The following is a 20,179-nucleotide window of genomic DNA, read 5'->3' on the forward strand; positions in this document are numbered from 1 at the left end:
CACAACATGAATCAAGTTATTCTAATAAGAGGATTCACGTCCTATCGTATTTAAAAGGAAGGATCGAAATGTAGATTTCGAAAACAAATTACTACAGTAGGTTAACTTTTCCCTTTCCACAAATTCTCCTCATTTCTTGTCGTGTTTAAATTTAAAAAGACCCCTTATCAACTTAAAAACCTACATAACTGCTTCTAACATGCAAATTGACAAATACATCATCAATAAAAGCATAAACATGTAGTTTGTTTATAAACTATCATACTTCAGTCCTCCATCGTTCTTCGGCGTAGCTATCAACAAGATAGCGTCACAATGCCACAATCGCTTTTCAGCGTGATACAAAAAATCATTTCAGCGTCAAACCATCGCGGTTAGGAGTACCATCGCGGTTCAGAGTCTTACATATATATATTAAAATTTCGCCAACTACATTTCACATCAATTAATAACATTTCGTTAAAATATTGTCACTAGCGCTTTCATGACTTGTGGAAATCTTCAAGCGACTTTTTTTACAATATCTTTGACAACTCTACCGTTGGTAACGTTTTTTACATTACAATAATGGTAAGGGGAGATAAATCAAACGTGTTTAATAAAAGACAGGGTGCTTCATTTGCCAGTCTTTTATATTTGTTCGATTCGTTCATTTTATAGAACGTTTATACAGTAAATGTTTCATTATTGCACGTTTCGAAATGTTCGCGCACATCTTGCATTTGTGTAGACGGATCTCGTATCTGTTGTCTATGAATACGGACTCTTTGACAAATTGAATTACCAGTCTGTCCGATGTACCATTCCTTTCAAGTGCTACATAAAATACAGTAAATTAGGTCTACCGTTTTTTAATTAATGTCTGCATTTGGAACAATGGTTTGGCTTTTTTTATGTGGTTTGCGGGCCGGTTTTCATATATTCACAAAGACCATATCTAGGGTCCTTACATTTTGAAACGTTGTATTGTAATCCATTAAGGTAATAAAATTAAGCCCTTGTTAAATCTTTTTAAGATTTAAAGGCTGTCTTTTACTTTATGAAATTTTCTATAGGGAAAAGCTTCTTTTTTTTTTTATTTTTTCGTATTTTGTAAAACCGGTAAATTTGCTTTTATCAAGTTGAATATGCCAAGATTGTACGAGTTATGAGTGCTAATAAACGGAATAAGTTTTGTTTTACTCTCTTTATACGTGCCATCATTGGTCATTGGTATTGCTTTTGCCTTTTCTATTCCCTAATATATTAGTGGGTTTAAATAGTTTTGTTCTTTCAAAATCACCTATAGTTCATTCAAACGTTTTCCTTCGTGGACTCATTACTAACAATTGTACAAACATGTCATGCAAGACAAACCGGGATGTTTCGTTTCGTATGTGAGGGATGACATAAATGAAAATTCTGGTATTGGTGGGTGTCCGTCTTATTATATATATCTGGGGGTAAGGTTGTTCCATTCTTTTATATTAAAATATCTAAGACATGGCAGCCTATGTTCGCCTGATTCGATGGTAAATTTAATCGGACGATGAAGTGTGTTTTTCAGATTAAGAAACTTCTCTAAATTGTGACTTTGTTTAAAATGATAAAACAGTCGTCTAAGAATCGCTTTCATTCCGATTTTATGTATCACATTCACTTTTAACTTGTTGATACATTTTATCCTCTAGAAATCCCATCACGAGAATTGCGTATGTTGGAGAAAATTTTGTTCCCGTAGCTGCACCAGAGATCTGTAGATTATATTTTCCATCAAAGAAAAAGGAGGTATTATCTAGTATGATTTTCAATACCTCCAACAAAAAATTATTCATCTTTGGTCGAAAAAACTAAATAACCTATCTAATTCTTTAAATACCTCGATGCTTTACAAACGTAAAAGGTAACTCAATTGTCCACTCTTTTACTAAGATCGGGGAGGGGGGTTAACTAGGGTGATGACATAGATATTGAAGTTTACCATATGGAGCTTAAAAGTTTTCCTATTAGTATGTTGTCGTATAAAGGTGATACAAATAACAATATTGATATTTATTAATCAACTAAGTTCATTATTGCCAAAAATGACTGTTCATTAGAAACCCAAACTGACCTTAATACAGACAAACTGGGCATTAATACAGGGCCATTACAGAAAAAAAGTGTTAATATCATTCGAAGATCTAGCCTAAATAAGCCAACAAAAAAGCAAAGCAGACATTATTCTCTTCGATTTCGGTAAAGCATTTGACAAATCACCACATCAACATCTTCTTAACAAACTGAAAACATAGTGTGTCGATGTTTCAGATAAACTGGTTTCCAAAAAGGAAACATTTCTATTTTGCCAGTTTGTTTAGTGATTTTGATACCAATGCCAGTCCAGGAACAAGCACAAGACTTTCCGCAGACGACTGCGCGGTGTACAGACACATCCAATCTACTACATATACCAAAAGATCTCACAGGGCTAGAAAGATGGTTTCTTGACTGGAAAGTGTCTGTAAACTCCAGGAAGTGCTGTGTACTCCAGGTATCATCCGAGAACTAATCAATCAACCATATTACATTCGCAATACTCAATTAGAAGTTATCATCCATAACCTAAACCTTGGAGTTAACTAAGAGTTTTTTTCCGTAAGACATAAGTTAAAGGCAAATCTGGCTCTAGAACGACCACTTTTCAAACACAGCAGTTCAGTGTGGAACCCGCATTTGAAGGATGTACATATAAAAGAAATGATACAACAACATGCAGCGAGGGATTTGTTTCATGCATCTATGAATACCATATAGGATTTATGACGAATAACATGCAACACTTAAACTTACCAAAACTGGTAGAATGACGCTTTTAAACATAGCCTTCTTAAAACCATGTTATTACAGGGGACCTCAATATCGTCCAGGACAGAGAGGTTAAAAACTTTTTGAAGAAAGGACCAAAATATCGTCCTCCATCTAAAATAGATTGGAAAGAGTGTCGTCAAGTCACCAAAGATGCTCTTTACTCATTTTGTAAACGGGAAAAATCTGATAAAAAATCTCTTGATTCTTATTTAAATAAATGTAAGAATGTGGTAGATAAGAGAATATCACATTTTGAAAATAATTAGAAGTAAATAATAGAGTACATAATACAACATTTCCAGAATAAGAAATAAACTTCAAATACTTTCAAAGCGGTTTGTGTTTGTACCGGCCGACAAAGCAGCCAACAATGTGGTTGTGGTATGACGTAAATACTACACGGACGTTCTTAAGAATGAAATTTTAAATTAATCTACATTTAAGTCCATCTGCTTCACAGAGAGTCATATAGTAAACAAGCATATCACAACCACATCAAAGCTTAAGGCTTCTTCTGAACATTTGAAGGTCCCTACTATGTATTGTCTACCTAAACTACACAAAACACATTTAAATATCGTTTCATCTCGGCCTCTAGTAAGTGTTCTACAACTAATCTGTCAGTGCTCTTAACTAGTTCACTAACTACTATTGAAGGGCTTATCATAAATTATTGTAATAAAATATATGAACATAGTGGTATAAACCATTTTTGGAGTGTAAAAAATTCTTTGGATGTTTTAGATAAATTGCTGGCTTTTGATGGTCCTTTTGATTCTGTTAATAGTTTTGATTTTTCTACTCTTTCACTACACTTCCACACTATCTTATTAAACAAAAGTTTTCCCATTGAATTAAATGGTCGTTTGGTAAAGCTGAATGTAGATATATTTGCTGCAACTCATTTAAAGCCTTCTTCTCTAATGAGAAAGGTAAATATGCTAGATACTGTATATTTACTGGAGGTGTGATGAGATGATTGAGGCTGTTAATTTTCTCCTTGATAATATTTACGTACGTTTCGGCAACAAAGTTTATCGACAGGTTGTAGGTATCCCCATGGGCACTAATTATGCCCCTTTAATAGCAGACTTATTTTTGTACTGTTACGAATCAGAGTTTATGACTAAACTCAAGAAAGACCCGTCGAAATTGCATTTAATTGATAAATTCAACAACACTTACCGTTATCTTGATGATATTTTCTCGTTAAATAATCAAGAGTTTTCTCAATATACTGCTGAAATTTACCCCAAGGAACTTACTTTAAATAAATCAAATGTATTCGGTAATAACTGTTCTTTCCTGGATTTAGATATTTCGGTTTTAAACGGGAAACTACACACTAAAGTTTACGACAAAAGAGACGATTTTTCCTTCCCTATTGTTAATTTTCCATTTTTAGATGGTGATGTTCCTTTGGCACCATCTTACTGTGTTTATATTTCGCAACTTGTTTACTATGCCCGTGTCTGTTGTGACGTTTTTGATTTTAACGAAAGCAATCTATGTATTACTGGTAAATTATTAAACCAGGGATATCGTTACCATAAATTACTTAAAACCTTTACTAAATTTCTCCATAGATATAAGGATTTGGCTTTGAAGTTTGGTTGTTCCGGTAGAAAACTTATTTCAAACGGGATAGCACATCCTCATTTTTACGGAAATGTTGTTAACCGTGCCCGGAAATTTAGAAAGGATCCATGTAAACTTGTTGCTCCTTTAAATAATCTTATTTTTAAAGGTTACCTATTCAACATTGTGATAAGATCATTGAATATTGTTTTTATTGGTATAAATATTGACTTTGTTATTAGTAGATTAAAAGCTAACTAAATATTACTAGTATGTTATATACATTTTCATGGATCTACAATCTGTCGATACCTGTAACATAGCATTGCACAAGGTCATGTTTTCCCCGGCTGTTTATGACGTCTTTACACTAAATCCATTGTATGTCGGATGTGTACGGATTTATTGCTTAGTCTTAGAAGCATAATTTTTTTATTAGTTGTTAATGGCTTTGAACTAGCTGTCAGATAACTGCGATTACTCTCAGATTTGTTCATTGTGTCTTTTTGTGTCGGAATGTATAAGTACCCGGCCATGTCCATTTTTGTTTTTTGTCTATCTGATGAGTTAAGCCTTTTTCAACTGATTTTTATATTTCGTTCTTATGTTGTACTGTTAAACCACTGTCCCAGGTTAGGGGAGGGTTGGTATCCCGCTAACATGTTTAACCCCGCCACATTATTTATGTATGTGCCTGTCCCAAGTCAGGAGCCTGTAATTCAGTGGTTGTCGTTTGTTTACGTGTTACACATTTTTTTTTCGTTCATTTTTTTACATAGATAAGGCCGTTTGTTTTCTCGCTTGAATTGTTTTACATTGTCTTATCTGGGCCTTTTATAGCTGACTATATGCGGTATGGGCTTTGCTCATTGTTTAAGGCCGTACGGTGACCTATAATTGTTAATGTTGGTGTCATTTTGGTCTTTTGTGGATAGTTGACTCATTGGCAATCATGCCACATCTTCTTTTTTATATTTATATTCCAAACGGTAATTTAACATCAGATTGCTGCAGACATATCAGAATACTACATGTCGAATATTAGACGAAGAAGACACATTCACTCTGTGTTAAAATACAGTCAAAATTCAACAAAGTGGAGTATACCCTCGAATAATTGAAGAGCTATAATCTTATCATCATGTTTTTAATATGCATCATACACTTTGTAAATACTCTTATTGTACATGTTAATACACGATGTAAAGCACTACTGCACTTAGATGAAACAGCAGCAACTACCCTCTGTTGATTAACGGGCAAAAAAGAATCAGAATATTACTGAACGAAATCATTTTCAACCATTTACATTGTAAGATACCTAACGCTTTCGGAAACTTTAAAACGTATTTTAAAGGCGGTATATTTAATGTATTTCTTTCTTTTCTATGATTACAAACAAATATAGTGTACACATACTAACACCTTCAAGTTTTAAGAATGTTTGTAAACATACAAGTACCACCAGTACCTACATTACAAATGTACGTTCGTTCGTTGAGATATGTAATGAATAAGTTCCAGATTCCGTTACTTGGACTTTGATAAACCGTATATCAAATAATGATAGGCAAAAAGAATAACCAGATGGTTCATGTGGAATTTTGACTGCTTTGTGTCAAGAGTCCAGTAGTTGCAGGAATCAAGCTAGTTTGCACTGAAATTTTTCCTGGAGAGAAGACAAACGTCCCACGCTAGGTAATTTATATTTGGTTAGTGTGAACAAGTTTTTACAAAGTACCAGTTTTAGTCTATGATTTGACTTGCAGCTTTGAAAATATATGAAAGTTTTGAAAAAGAAACAAAAAATTATAATTAAGCGAGGGATAAATCAATTAATTGATTTTATAATTCTACCTATCCGATTTTTTTTATCAAGGAAGTGCACTTTTCCGTCCTCATATTTCATAAAGGGGATGGGAAATCCTTGTAAAGATTTTAATCTCGGAAAACTATTATTTAAATGAAATATCTGATTGATGGTTTTTATTTTTCAAGCAGCAATCAATTGCTTTACAAGTAACGAAATCTGGTTTAACTTATTCACATGTCAAAATACGAGGTAAATAAATGAGTGGTCATTCTAACTTTAATTAATTTTGCTGAAATTTCATTTTTGTTTGAAATCAAAATTCAAATTAGTAAAAATATTTTTTCAAAAGGTGTCATTTTTATAGTCAAGGAAATGTGACTGATATTTAACTTACAAGTTTTAGCATGTATAGTAAATGTAATGCAATCATTATAAATAGTTATAAACGCAACGTCTACTTTGGAATGTTTGATTGATGATCATTACTAATAAACATACCTTCTAATCTGAATTTCCATTTTAATGATTTTACTTTCCCATCACTATATTCGAATGTAATGTTGTATTTTCCTACGTTGTCACATGTAGCCTTTTTCAAAGCGAAACGAAATTCTTTGTTAGTTCTTGAAGAGTTGTAACCGATTATGACATCCTCATTGTGTTGCACAAAAGGATCTATTGATACATTGACAGAAAATGACTGGAGTGAACCCAAATATTGAGATGACATCTGTCTTACATGTATACGTGATGGGCTACTGGTGAATTCTTCTGTAAGAGTTATACATATTGGTTCTCCAACGGTGACAGAAGAGATGTTACTGTCACATTTATCTAAATAGACAAGAAAAAGTCAAATTATAAGAGGTTAATAAGAGGTTTATAAAAAGAGATAGGTCGAATAACTCATTCGTACAGCTTTAAATCAATTTCAGATATTAGATATACCAAAGAAACGTAACAATATCTGATGACACATATCTTTGCAAAAGAAATCGGACCAAACTCACTTAATTGTGTAACAATTTTGAAACAATTGTTTGCTTGGAAGTTCAAATCAGGAAAGCCGGATTACGATCGTACAGATTACTGAGAAGCAAGGACCAAGAATATACAAGTACAATAATGCGTATGATAAACTGGATTGCTGTATTTTATAATTAAAAAAATAAATCCCAGAACATTAGATTCCCGTCCCGTTGTTAAGAAATAAAATTGTGTAAGAAGTACAGGAAATGTCTCTGGAGTACGACTCCTTAGATCCGAGTTATTTGGTAGACTAAGTGCATTTCCTTTAGACCATCAATGGAAATAAAAAAAATCACACCTGCGCTTTCTCAATAATATTTTTACAGTATGGTTACTAATTTTGGGACAAATTATATCAAAATTATAGTAAACTTCATCGACTAACTCAAAATATGGATAATTTTTTGTGCAGGAGGTCTTGAAATCTTCAATTTTGACAACTCCCGAAATGCTGATTTCTAACTTTTTTCAGCTGGACCAAATCACTACTTTACTTGTAAATTCAAGAATCATTATTCTTTCATAGTGTAATTTGATTACCCTACTTGCTGTTTGAGGCATGGAATATGAAGAAATAAATGTGGAAGGGGTTTAAAAAAGATTGGATAGTAACACACTATATCCGTGGACAACGTATTTCAAGGGACGATAACTGTGTAATTGGACCATAAGGAGGAACATAATATTGAGACTTTATATTTTTCAAACAAAGTTTTGTATAATTAAAATATAAAGTATAAAGCAGAACAATTAGATATCAAGTCGACGACATGGGTATCTTTCAAGTTGGATGTAGAAAATGCATAATCTCCGATATTTTTTTTTACCAAGGACGGAAAACATATCAATTTATTAGTTCTTCAATTTTCGTGTCTGCCCTTCCATTATGTGACTGAGGAAAAAAATCCAAAAAATGGGTAACAATTGTATCGAAAAGAGAAAATCGAGTGCCCCTCGTTATGTTAGGGTGTGATTGAGTTAAATATTTTGTCTTGATATCGTACATAGCAAGAATATCTCATACATCGTCTCTCTTCAGATTCTATCATTTTTATATATCAAAGCTATAGGTTGACGTTATTACATAAAAAAATCACAGTACTAAAAGATGAAATATATGGGTCAAGTGAAATACATATCTAATGAATCCCAAAAAAGAGTAGGTGTGTTCGAATAGCAATTTTTTTTTACTGAAAGTACTTGACGACAGTAAGTCTTTCAAGTTGGATGATGAAAATGCATATCTTTGAAAAATTATGATTTTTTTTTTGGGTGTGATAACTAGGGTTTATTCTCTTCAACCACTTAAAAATCTAGTCTGCCCCTCTACGAAATATTTATCTAGTACAATGGTTTAATTAGAATTTTTTTTAAATGTTTATGAATTTTCGAAAATTCCACCTGACAACCGATCAGACAATATTTTTTATTTGAATCAATGCTGACAAGATCATTAACTGATGCTCATTAGCTAGTTGATATATTTGTCTTTCAAAATACAACTGACATATAAGGATCGTATCAAATAGTGCAATGTGGATGAATTTATCGGTTTCCAAGATCAAGATTGGCAGCGCGTCATCCCTACAATGGCTTCCATTTCTTCGATTGTTAAAATGGCGTAATGGGGATAGGTTTTGAAGAAGTAGAATCCTGACTGGATATGCAAAAGAATAAGTATAAACAAATAGATGGCCAAGAGTTCTGACACTACAAGAAACTGTAAAATGAATTTATTGCATAGCTTTATTTTTGTGTCACTGATATTTTTATGAACAAATTTAAAAATAGAAATATTCATATCATATGAAAATAATCTGTTTCCAAAAAGTAATAATTCAATATTTATATCAACATTATCAGCAATGGAGTTAATGGAATCAAGAAGGATCTGTCTTACATCATTGTACTTAGGGCAAATGAGAAATAAATGTTTGTTATCCTAAACAGGGTGATTACAGTATACAAAAAGTGTTCTCGGATAAGAACTGATTAAAAAGATGAGATTTTAGGTTGCTAGCATTATTTCTGAGTTGACAATGACTTGTATTAAGTTTCCTTATCCCATAGTTGAAAGGTTAAAGTATATCATCAGTGCTACAAAACTTATCCAGTCCACTTCTAAATATACCCAAACTTGGTGATATTTGTAAACTCAAAGGAAGACTATTCCAAAGTCTTATAGTGGAAGGAATGCAACTATTAAAATAAGAACTAGTTCTAGCAAGAGACGGGTGAAAAGTGTTATTTTCATTCCTCAAAGTATAAGGGGTTTGTCTGGGAAGATATGGCTTGACTAACTCATATAAGTATGTAGGTGTCATCCCATTTAATAGTTTATAGGATAGTATAAGCTTATGTTTATTACGTCTATTCTTCAGAGTTTCTAAACCTAATTCAATATAAAGTTTTTGTCTGGAGGAATTGCATCGTAATCCTGTAATAATTCTTTATGCCAAACTTTATCAAAAGCTCTAGATACATCACAAAATACAAACCTTACATCCCTCCCACTATCCATATTACTAATAGTTTTATGATATATTTGAATTAACTGATTAACAGTAGAGTCACCTGGCTGGAAACCAGATTGAAACTTTGACAAAAAGTTATTACTTCTCATATAATTATACAAATGTTTAAATAATCTTACAAACAATACTAGTAACAGATATTGGACGATAGTTTAGAGCTGAATGTGGACTACCTTTTTCTTTAAAAATAGATTAACATGTGCAATTTTCCATAAGGGTGGAACCTTTTTAACTGATAGAGACATATTCAATAACTTAGTTAATGGTTTAGAAATAGAGCTAGCAACCTCTTATAAAATTCTAGGACTGACACCGTCAGGTCCAGCAGGTTTATTAACATTCAAGATTTTTAACTGATTTAAAATTTCTTTCTCAGTGACGACAAATTTATTTAAATGACATGAATGAGGCTCATTATTATCAGGAATTTCTGGTTCTGTATCAATATTAGCAAAATGATTGTTCTGGATCTCTGATTTGCTCATTAGATGAATAAAAATTTGGCCATCATGTTCAAAATAGGGAGTAAATCTTTATGTTAAGTAAAATTTGATACAGACTTGGCAATACGCCACCATTTACCAGGAGGAATATTTTTTTCAATAAGTTGAGATGTCGGTTTGCACTTATAATCTTCTTTTACCTTTCTAAATAAGCTGATAATTTCATTACGAATTTCTCTAAATGTTTTCCAGTGATCTGGATTATTTGAAGTTTTCGCTTTTTGGTGAATTCTATTACGATTTCTTATCTTGTTTATTATTAAATTGTTCTTAAAAGGTTTATCATATGGTCTCACCCTTATAGTTTTAGTAGGTATATATCTATTGACAGTACTTTCGAATGTTCTGACAAAGTTCATATAAACACCATTTATATTATTTGAATTAAAAACAACATCATCCCAGTCAGTATCGTTCAAATGGTTTTTAATTACTCCATAATCTGCACGCTTAAAATCACGAATTCTTCTTTTAAACGATAGTTGTTTAACAGTTTTAAATGAAATTTCGACTGAAACAGGAGAATGAGAACTGCATATCGGTGTAAGAACAGTTACTGATTTCATTAAGTTCTTGCGATTAGTCACACATAAATCAATACAAGTTCCAGTTTGGGTTGTAAAGTTGGTAGGCTCCCCAACAACAGTTTCTAAGTTAAAAAGGTTAAGTAACTTTTTGAAAGAGTTACTTGTGTTTGACATCATATCGCAATTGAAATCACCACAAAGGACAATTGGCAAATTACAATCAAGTGCTTTATCTACTGACTCATTAAATAAGTCCCATATATCAGAATTTGAGTTTGGAGGCCGGTATAAAACACCAACTGAAATTTGTTCATTTCTAAAATTCCTCACTTCAACCCAAAGCAACTCAAGATTGTTTTATTTCATGTGTATATATACCGTACTCCATAAAACAGTATAAAAAGGTGCATTTATAGTTTTACGCAGTGATTAAACATGAATTGGGAGCCCAAGCGACTATAGAGCATCGTATGGCCTTCAAAAATGTTCGAAACACATACATTACATTTATATCGAGTTATAAAAGGTGCCGACATGATAACACGTGCAAAAATGCAAACAAAGTTACCAACAGATTGATTGGTTACAAAACAATAAACGAAAAACAAGAATTTGTACACGGATGCCCCACTCGCACTATCATTTTCCATGTTCATTGAACCGTAAAATTGAGTAAAAAATCTAATTAGGCATTAAAATTGAAAAGATCATACCATATAGGGAACATGTGTACTAAGTTCCAAGTTGTTTGGTTTTCAACTTCATCAAAAACTACCTTGACGAAAAACTTTAACCTGAAACTCCCATTTTCATTTTCTGTTCTGTTCTGTGGACCGTATAAATTGGGTATAAAAGTCTAATTTGGCAATTAAATTAGAAAGATCATATCATAAGCAACATGTGTACTAATTGTCAAGTTGATTGGACTTCAGCTTCATCAAAAACTACCTTGACCAAAAGCTTTAACCTGAAACTCCCACTTTTATTTTCTATGTTCAGTGGACCGTGAAATTGGGGCCAAAAGACTTAGTTGGCTTTGAAATTAGAAAAATTATATCTTAAGCAAAAACTTTAACCTGAAGTGGGGCGAACGGACGCACGGACGAACGGAGGCACAGAACAGAAAAAATAATGCCTCTCTACTATCGTGGTGGGGATAACAGATATGACAAACAGCAACAAATGACAATAACTGAGCAGTCAATAAATGCTCATATATATTAAATATGATTTATAGACATATATATATATGTATATATATATATACAACTCGTCTAAATATATATATATATATACGAGTCTAAATTGAAAACTACGTTCAAACCTATGAATGCGTTGGATAAAAACCGCAATTTTTATACGTGTGCATGTCAAATAAATTTCGTTGTAGAAGGGTCTAAAAACAGCACAAACAACATTTTCCAAAAGACCAAAAAAGTGAAAAGGTATATTTAAACAAAACGCATTTGACTAACAGGTCGAACAACTGATGTTCTTTAACCCTGCTGACTGCCATTGACGATTGCCAAATAAAATTGATCACAAGATATAACAAACTGGATCTGAATATAAATTTAATACGTCACAGAAAAAAATAATTTTGTTAACTTGTGGCTACGATGTATTGCCACAAACATTCGGTGTCTATATTTCTTTAGTACACCAGATCTAGATTTCGACAATATATGTCTCTTCAGTGATGTTAGGGATCGAAACGGTATTTGGAAGGCCATATAATTTACTCTCAATTTAAGATTGACTCTTGAATTTTAAGAGACAATATATAGGATGAACGGATCATATAAACCGGAGGGAAAACATGATACATGCCCAAACAAAAAATATAAACGAGTCTAAATTGAAAACTACGTTCAAACCTATGAATGCGTTGGATAAAAACCGCAATTTTTATACGTGTGCATGTCAAATAAATTTCGTTGTAGAAGGGTCTAAAAACAGCACAAACAACATTTTCCAAAAGACCAAAAAAGTGAAAAGGTATATTTAAACAAAACGCATTTGACTAACAGGTCGAACAACTGATGTTCTTTAACCCTGCTGACTGCCATTGACGATTGCCAAATAAAATTGATCACAAGATATAACAAACTGGATCTGAATATAAATTTAATACGTCACAGAAAAAAATAATTTTGTTAACTTGTGGCTACGATGTATTGCCACAAACATTCGGTGTCTATATTTCTTTAGTACACCAGATCTAGATTTCGACAATATATGTCTCTTCAGTGATGTTAGGGATCGAAACGGTATTTGGAAGGCCATATAATTTACTCTCAATTTAAGATTGACTCTTGAATTTTAAGAGACAATATATAGGATGAACGGATCATATAAACCGGAGGGAAAACATGATACATGCCCAAACAAAAAATATAAACGAGTCTAAATTGAAAACTACGTTCAAACCTATGAATGCGTTGGATAAAAACCGCAATTTTTATACGTGTGCATGTCAAATAAATTTCGTTGTAGAAGGGTCTAAAAACAGCACAAACAACATTTTCCAAAAGACCAAAAAAGTGAAAAGGTATATTTAAATATATATATATATATATGTAAAACAAACAATTACAGACAGGTTTTGCCATTTGATTAGGGTTTTATGTTTTGAAATTTCTTTGGAACTCGTCTTTTTTTTTAAAATCAAATTGTAATTTATCGCGTGTAGCGTAGATCTAAAAATAGAAATACTTACCCGGAAAATCCAAAAGGTTATCTTTTTTAGGAGGTGGAGTTTCATTCAAACCTGAAAAGGAATAAGTTGAATACACGAACTAGACACGTTTTAAAGAGCATTTCTTTTTATTAAAACGAGAGAAACTTTATTCAAAGAAATTCAGCTAGCCTTTTTTAGAGAGCACTTTCAATTGCTTAAGATAAGTAAAACAAAGATGGAAAATCAAAGTCATTAAGTTGAAATAAATTGAAGTAATGGGTTAAAACCCAGACAAAATGTTAATTCAGCGTTTGTCGTTTGTTGATGCGGTTCTGAAGTGTTTCTCATTCTTATATATAGATAAGCCCATTGGATATCCTATCTAATTTGTATTATACTAGAAATTTTTGGGCCCTTTATAGATTGATGTTCGGTGTAATCAAAAGGTTCTGTGTTGAAAGGCGTGCTTGACCTATAATGTTGTGACTTGTATGGACACTTGTCTCATTGGCTTCCATATATTATCTTATTTCAATAAACAAACAAGCAATGGCATAGAAAACAAATGAATTAGCATTACAAACTACACTATGACTAATGTATATTTCGTCTTGAAAAGTCTGAACAATGATCACCTAACCCAAGGCAGGCGCATCTGGTTTTTGTTAGTCTTGTATCTGTTTTTTTTTTAAAATTTTAGTTAATTTATGTTTTGGAGTTTAGTTTGAGGTAAATCATTTCAGAAGGGGAACACATTCGGACCCTATACCGATTTCCATTCCAAGTTTAACTATCAACTGGATAACAGAAGATGACAATTGTTTATTGAGTGCATTGAAAGATTATAAATTAACTTGACCTGTTTGAAATAATTTAAAAAAAACCCCAAAAAAAACCCGGAATAAACCATTTGAGATTAAGATACGAAATACTTGATCTTCATTTGTCTGTAACTTTATTCTATATTTGGCGATTTAACTTTTTTGGTTGGCGCCTAATTGATGATTTCGTTGTAGTCGAAACTTGCGTCTGACGTACAAAATATAGTCCTTGTACCCATTACCAGTTTTGTTTTACAGACGAATATTGCTTATTTTATACAGTGATTTGCTTGACATACCTAAGAAATAATTATTGTGGATGATCCATGCCGCAACACCGGATACACATCCACTGATAATCATAGTAAGAACAAATATTCTCAATCGGCAGTTCTGAAATCAAAGCAAAACAAACAAATAAAATAAAATAACAAAAGTTCAGAAACTTTTTGAGAAAAATCACATGCCAACCCCTCCATCCCTCCAAATCAAACCACAAAAAATACCAAACAAAAAACAACAAACAAAAAACAAACAAACAAACAAAAAACATAATCTTATACTTTATATATTGTATCTGTTCGTGACAATATATTCATTATCTTTGCAAGCTTTCAACTACTAAACGATAATCATTTATATAAATTTATTATAATGTAATTTTGTGAAATCGAAAAATCTAGTTCATGAATTGATTATTTTCCACATTCTGCTATACCGATGACCTTGATCAAATCCATCATTCTTTATTTTCATTGAGTGATATTCATTGATCTCTCATAGAGCCTAATCTTAAACGAACAATATGAAACGAAATGAGCAGGACATCAACAAGTAAAGCAAGACTAAGACAATAAGATAATGGACGCAGACGAGTTTTTTTCTACTGTAAACTGATATGTTAGGTCAAATATATACCCAGTTTGAATAAAATTTGATATTTTCCTGTTGTACTTTATTTGGGCCTATTTCAAACAAAGAAGATTACAAATCAATAAAAAACAAATACAAAAAAACTCCGAAAAAACACGACATGACAAGACAAACAACACACTACAAAACATAGCATAAAAAAGACTCAGCAACACCATTTTTCCCAACAAACTTGGTGTTATCTAGTTTGTCATATATGGTACTTCAAAAGGTATATGAATAATCTTGAGCAAACAAAAAAAATGCAAAAATCAAAAGGAGGAACTCTGTTTCAATAATCCCAAATATGTAACTACCAACATTCATTTTGATGTTTAATAGGAAATTTATTTTTAATTTATTGCAAATTGATAAGGAAGTGCCATCTAACAATTAAAGATTTTATGGTGCAGTGGTTGACTTGTGGATAAAATAATAAATATATATAGATATAGAAGAAATAACGTGACACATAAGCACAGTTGATTGTGCATCAAATCAATTACCACCAGTCACAATCAAAAGTTTGCTGTAGGATAATTCGAATATATAAATATACATCTGCACGTACATTGGAACACAAAACATACCTTTTTCCTTTTACGATTTCGTTCCAGTTTCTGAAAAATAACAAGGCAAACTTGCAAACTACTTTGACAAATATTCATTTAATTTCTAGAATATAAGCAACGATATTTAAAGATATAGATAAAAATAACGTGACAAATTAGCACAGATGATTGTGCATCAAATCAATTACCACCAGTCACAATCAAAAGTTTGCTGTAGGATAATTTGAATATATAAATATACATCTGCACGTACATTGGAAAACAAAACATACCTTTTCCTTTTTACCATTTTGTTCCAGTTCCTGAAAAATAACAAGACAAACATGCAATCTACTTTGACAAATATTCATTTAATTTCTAGAATATTAGCAACGATATTTATAGATTATCATTGGTCATCTCAACGAGATTGATTTTCTCGCTTGAGCTGGTACAGCGAAAGTGAGAAAAGCAATCGAGTTGAGATGACCAATGATAATCTATTTATCGCTATTTTACCTATGACGACGTTGTCAATTTCATGTCAATTTCGTTAGCAACGCCACGTGGCCTCCTTAGTTTCTAGTGATAATTATTCAATATCAAGCGAGAAGCATGATATGAAAATTATCACAAAAAAAGATCAAAAGAAAAATGCACAAAATAGCGATAATTAAAGATATAGAAGAAATTACGTGACAAATAAGCACTGTTGATTGTGCATCAAATCAGTTACCACCAGTCACAATCAAAAGTTTGCTGTAGGATAATTTGAATATATAAATATACATCTGCACGAACATTGGATCACAAAACATACCTTTTCCTTTTTACGATTTTGTTCCAGTTCCTGAAAAATAACAAGGCAAACTTGCATACTACTTTGACAAATATTCATTTAATTTCTAGAATATAAGCAACGATATTTAAAGATATAGATAAAAATAACGTGACAAATTAGCACTGACAGATGATTGTGCATCAAATCAATTACCACCAGTCACAATCAAAAGTTTGCTGTAGGATAATTTGAATATATAAATATACATCTGCACGTACATTTGAACGCAAAACATACCTTTTTCTTTTCACAATTTTTTTCCAGGTTCTGAAAAATAACAAGGCAAACGTGCAAGCTACTTTGACAAAAAATCATTTAATTTCTAGAATATAAGCAATGATTGAGTATATTCAAATTTTTATCGACACGAAAACTTCATATCTCACTAAATTTGTTCAATAAGACTAAGCTGTCAATCAAACTTTTTATGCATTGGGTTAAACTGACTGTAGACAATAAATGACATTTGTCTCAGTAAATGTTTTGTTATATTCTATGTACAAATTGTATTCGTACCACGAATGGTACGCACTGTCTGTGTTCGTGTCTGTCGAATTTCGAAAAAGTGTTCCTCGTCTTGTTGCATAAATGATGATTTGATAAGGTACTTTATATTTTTGGTAAATTAACACAAAAAGGAAATCAGTAGTTTATCAAGCTGTTGACCTTTTATTATTTCAAAAATCGTCCGTTTATGAATTTTTAAATGACAAAGAAACTTTACCGTTTAAACTCACTCCAGTAAAGAATGACTTTCGATTAGATTGGATATTCTTTGTGGTCTTAAAGTTCTTTAAATGACTCGGTTCTTATACATCCCTTACTTTCAGATATGCGGCTTCGAGCGTTCCTGATGAAGGCGAATCAAGAAAAGTGCTTCGAAAGCATGACATTTATAACGTATCGTTTTCATTTTTTAGACCATTTTATCGAGATCAAAATTAGCCATTGAGGTTTAAAAAAACACACTTAGATTTGAAAAATCCACAAACACACTGAAATCAAACAAGTTTAAAAAAAAATACACATCGAGAATAAAAATTAATACTACAAATTGTAAAATATAATATTTGTATATTTAAAGCTGACAAGTTATTAATTATTGGTATTTGTTTTTATATAACATAAAACTAAAAAAAAAGTAGGTTCTTAATGATAACGGTAGGTCACTACATACCAAATGTTAATATAGTCGATAAGATAAATTGCTACATATTGCGCCACAGACTTTATACGACATATATAGGGTTCGTTAATTCAATGTAGGGAATTTAATGACCCCATACATATTGTATTGGCTCTCACTCCATAGGGAATTTAAGTTACCCCATACATACCGTATTATGTCAATAGCACACTATATAACTAATAGCACACATAGAACGACAAGAAACAAACTTTTATAGCTGACTATATGCGGTATGGGCTTTGCTCATTGTTGAAGGCCGTACGGTGACCTATAATTGTAATGTTTGTGTCATTTTGGTCTTTTGTGGATAGTTGTCTCATTGGCAATCATACCACATCTTCCTTTTTGTATTATAAAGACAGCATCACAAAGCCCAATTAAAACTTAGAGATCTCAAGGTGTTTCGGAAAGGTAAGCAAAATCGGCTTTACAAGTGACACTCGGCGTGTTGATTATTTTAGTACAGATAGTTATCAAAGGTACCAGGTTTATAATTTAATACGCCAGACGCGTATTCGTCTACACCAGACCAATCAGTGACGCTCAGGTCACAATAGTTATAAGGTAAAACAACTACAAAGTTGAAGAACATTGAGGACCCAAAATTCCATAAAAAAGTTCTTCCAAATACAGCTAAGGTAAAATATTCTTGGGATAAGACAAATTGAATCCTTAGTTTTTCGAAAAATTTCCAAACCAGTAATAATTCTAATTCAAAAAGACACATTCGGGTTAAAAAGGACGGGATCCGCGTTCTTCGGTGAAACAGATATTCCATTATAATATATAACGGTAATATTTGTTATTTCAATTTTACCATTTGTAATTCTTGGTTAAATACTTCTTTGTTTAGCACCAATATTCTATCAATGAATTCATAATAGGAAATTTAAACCTCGGAATATCGTATCAACTCAGAGATAAATACTCCATATAGATAGATATAAGATTGATATAAAGCAGACCTTTTAATTGTTCAATCTAAGGTTTACTTTAAATAATGAAATGCATGAAATCACTTTTTGTCTTTAATAAGAAGATTTTTTAATATGAATTATTTGGGTCATATTTGGTAGCAATCGGAGTGCTAAAAATTGGACTGATCGAAGAGCTCACAATTGTTTGGTCCGAGACCACCATTGTCGTCCCTTGATTTTCGTTGTTCACAAATATAGTCCCTAGTGTTGACAGTGGGTTACTTGCCATTAATTTTTATACCCCTTCCAAATTTATTTCTCCATGTTCACTGCCTCAAATTGCAAGAAGGGGGTTGAAATTACACTGTAAAAAAATTTGGGTCCAGAATTTTAAAGGAAAGTAGTGATTTGGTCCAGCTGAAAAAGGTTGAAAATGAGCACTTCGGAAGCTGTCAAAAGATTTCAAGACGCCCTAAACATAAAATTGGCCATATTTTGAGTTAGAGGCGATGAAGTTTTCTATAAATTTGATATAATTTGTCCCAAAAGTAGTACAACACACTGTAAAAGTTTCTTTGAGAAAGCGCAGGTGGGATTTTTTTTATTTTCATTTATGTTCTAAAAGAAATGCACTACGAATTAATTGTGTTCTCGGACCTAAGAGGTGAAATCTGTAAATATAGAATTTGTACTCTGGCAACTTCCCTAAATGATTTGATGGTGTCAACTTGTCAAATAGCATGAAACTAAAGGATTTAAACTTTTATTTTATAGAATTTCTGCCAAAACGACCAATTTTGACATTTTATGGTCAAAATAGGCATTTTATAACTTTTTCAATATTGATGCATAAATGGCATCCTGACTTTCTATCTGACAGGTTTTTATGTGTCAATATTTGTGTTTCTATGCCTTTACCTGCTTCTTTTACTTATTTATGAACTCTGAATCTACAGAAAAGAAGTTTATCTCAGATAAAATGTGCAAAATGTGTTGTATGAATGACCCTTGTCTAACGCCTTGTTTGGATGAAGGCAATAGTGGGGAGCTTGGTATATAAAATTTGATGTCCATATTAGAGACTTCACTAAATTTGTATCAAATGCACTTTACAATGTCTATTGTACCTGTTCCATTTCACATACTATATTTCTTTTCTTCTGTAGGATAGCAAGTGGTTTAAATATAAGCCTGTTGAGAATAAATTGCATGAAAGTTTTTCCCTAAAAAGGCAAAAATCTTTGTTTCAGCCCATACTGCTTGTAAGAAAAGTTATTTGCAAGAGTCTTTTTGTGCTCAGATTTGTTTTATCATGTCACATGAGTATAGAAATGATAAAAAAGACACACATTTTTATTTTTTATAGCCTCAATATGCATTTTTAAATGTAAATATGTGGCACGGCCTTAATTGACCCTAAATTTTTTCCAGTCTTACTTGGCCTGAGACCCTTTT

The 20,179-nt window shown here is 32.0% G+C and overlaps 1 protein-coding gene across 3 annotated transcripts in view; it reads right to left on the reverse strand.

The window, feature by feature from the left end:
- Positions 1-20,179, reverse strand: part of LOC139517800 (uncharacterized) — a 116,543-nt gene that overhangs the window by 8,699 nt on the left and 87,665 nt on the right. The window contains exons 7-14 of one of the 3 annotated variants that reach the window (XM_071309245.1): positions 16,856-16,885; positions 16,598-16,627; positions 16,071-16,100; positions 15,817-15,846; positions 14,614-14,707; positions 13,533-13,583; positions 6,719-7,054; positions 2,812-2,940 (exon numbers count right to left, since the gene is read on the reverse strand). In XM_071309245.1, coding sequence (XP_071165346.1) covers positions 2,849-2,940; positions 6,719-7,054; positions 13,533-13,583; positions 14,614-14,707; positions 15,817-15,846; positions 16,071-16,100; positions 16,598-16,627; positions 16,856-16,885 — 693 coding nt within the window. In that variant the 3' untranslated portion in view covers positions 2,812-2,848. The remainder of the gene's footprint in view (positions 1-2,811; positions 2,941-6,718; positions 7,055-13,532; positions 13,584-14,613; positions 14,708-15,816; positions 15,847-16,070; positions 16,101-16,597; positions 16,628-16,855; positions 16,886-20,179) is intronic. The other 2 variants (XM_071309242.1, XM_071309243.1) reach the window with 2 other exon arrangements.

The sequence above is a fragment of the Mytilus edulis genome, chromosome 3 (genome assembly GCF_963676685.1).
Source record: "Mytilus edulis chromosome 3, xbMytEdul2.2, whole genome shotgun sequence".
NCBI classification, from domain to species: Eukaryota; Metazoa; Mollusca; class Bivalvia; order Mytilida; family Mytilidae; genus Mytilus; species Mytilus edulis.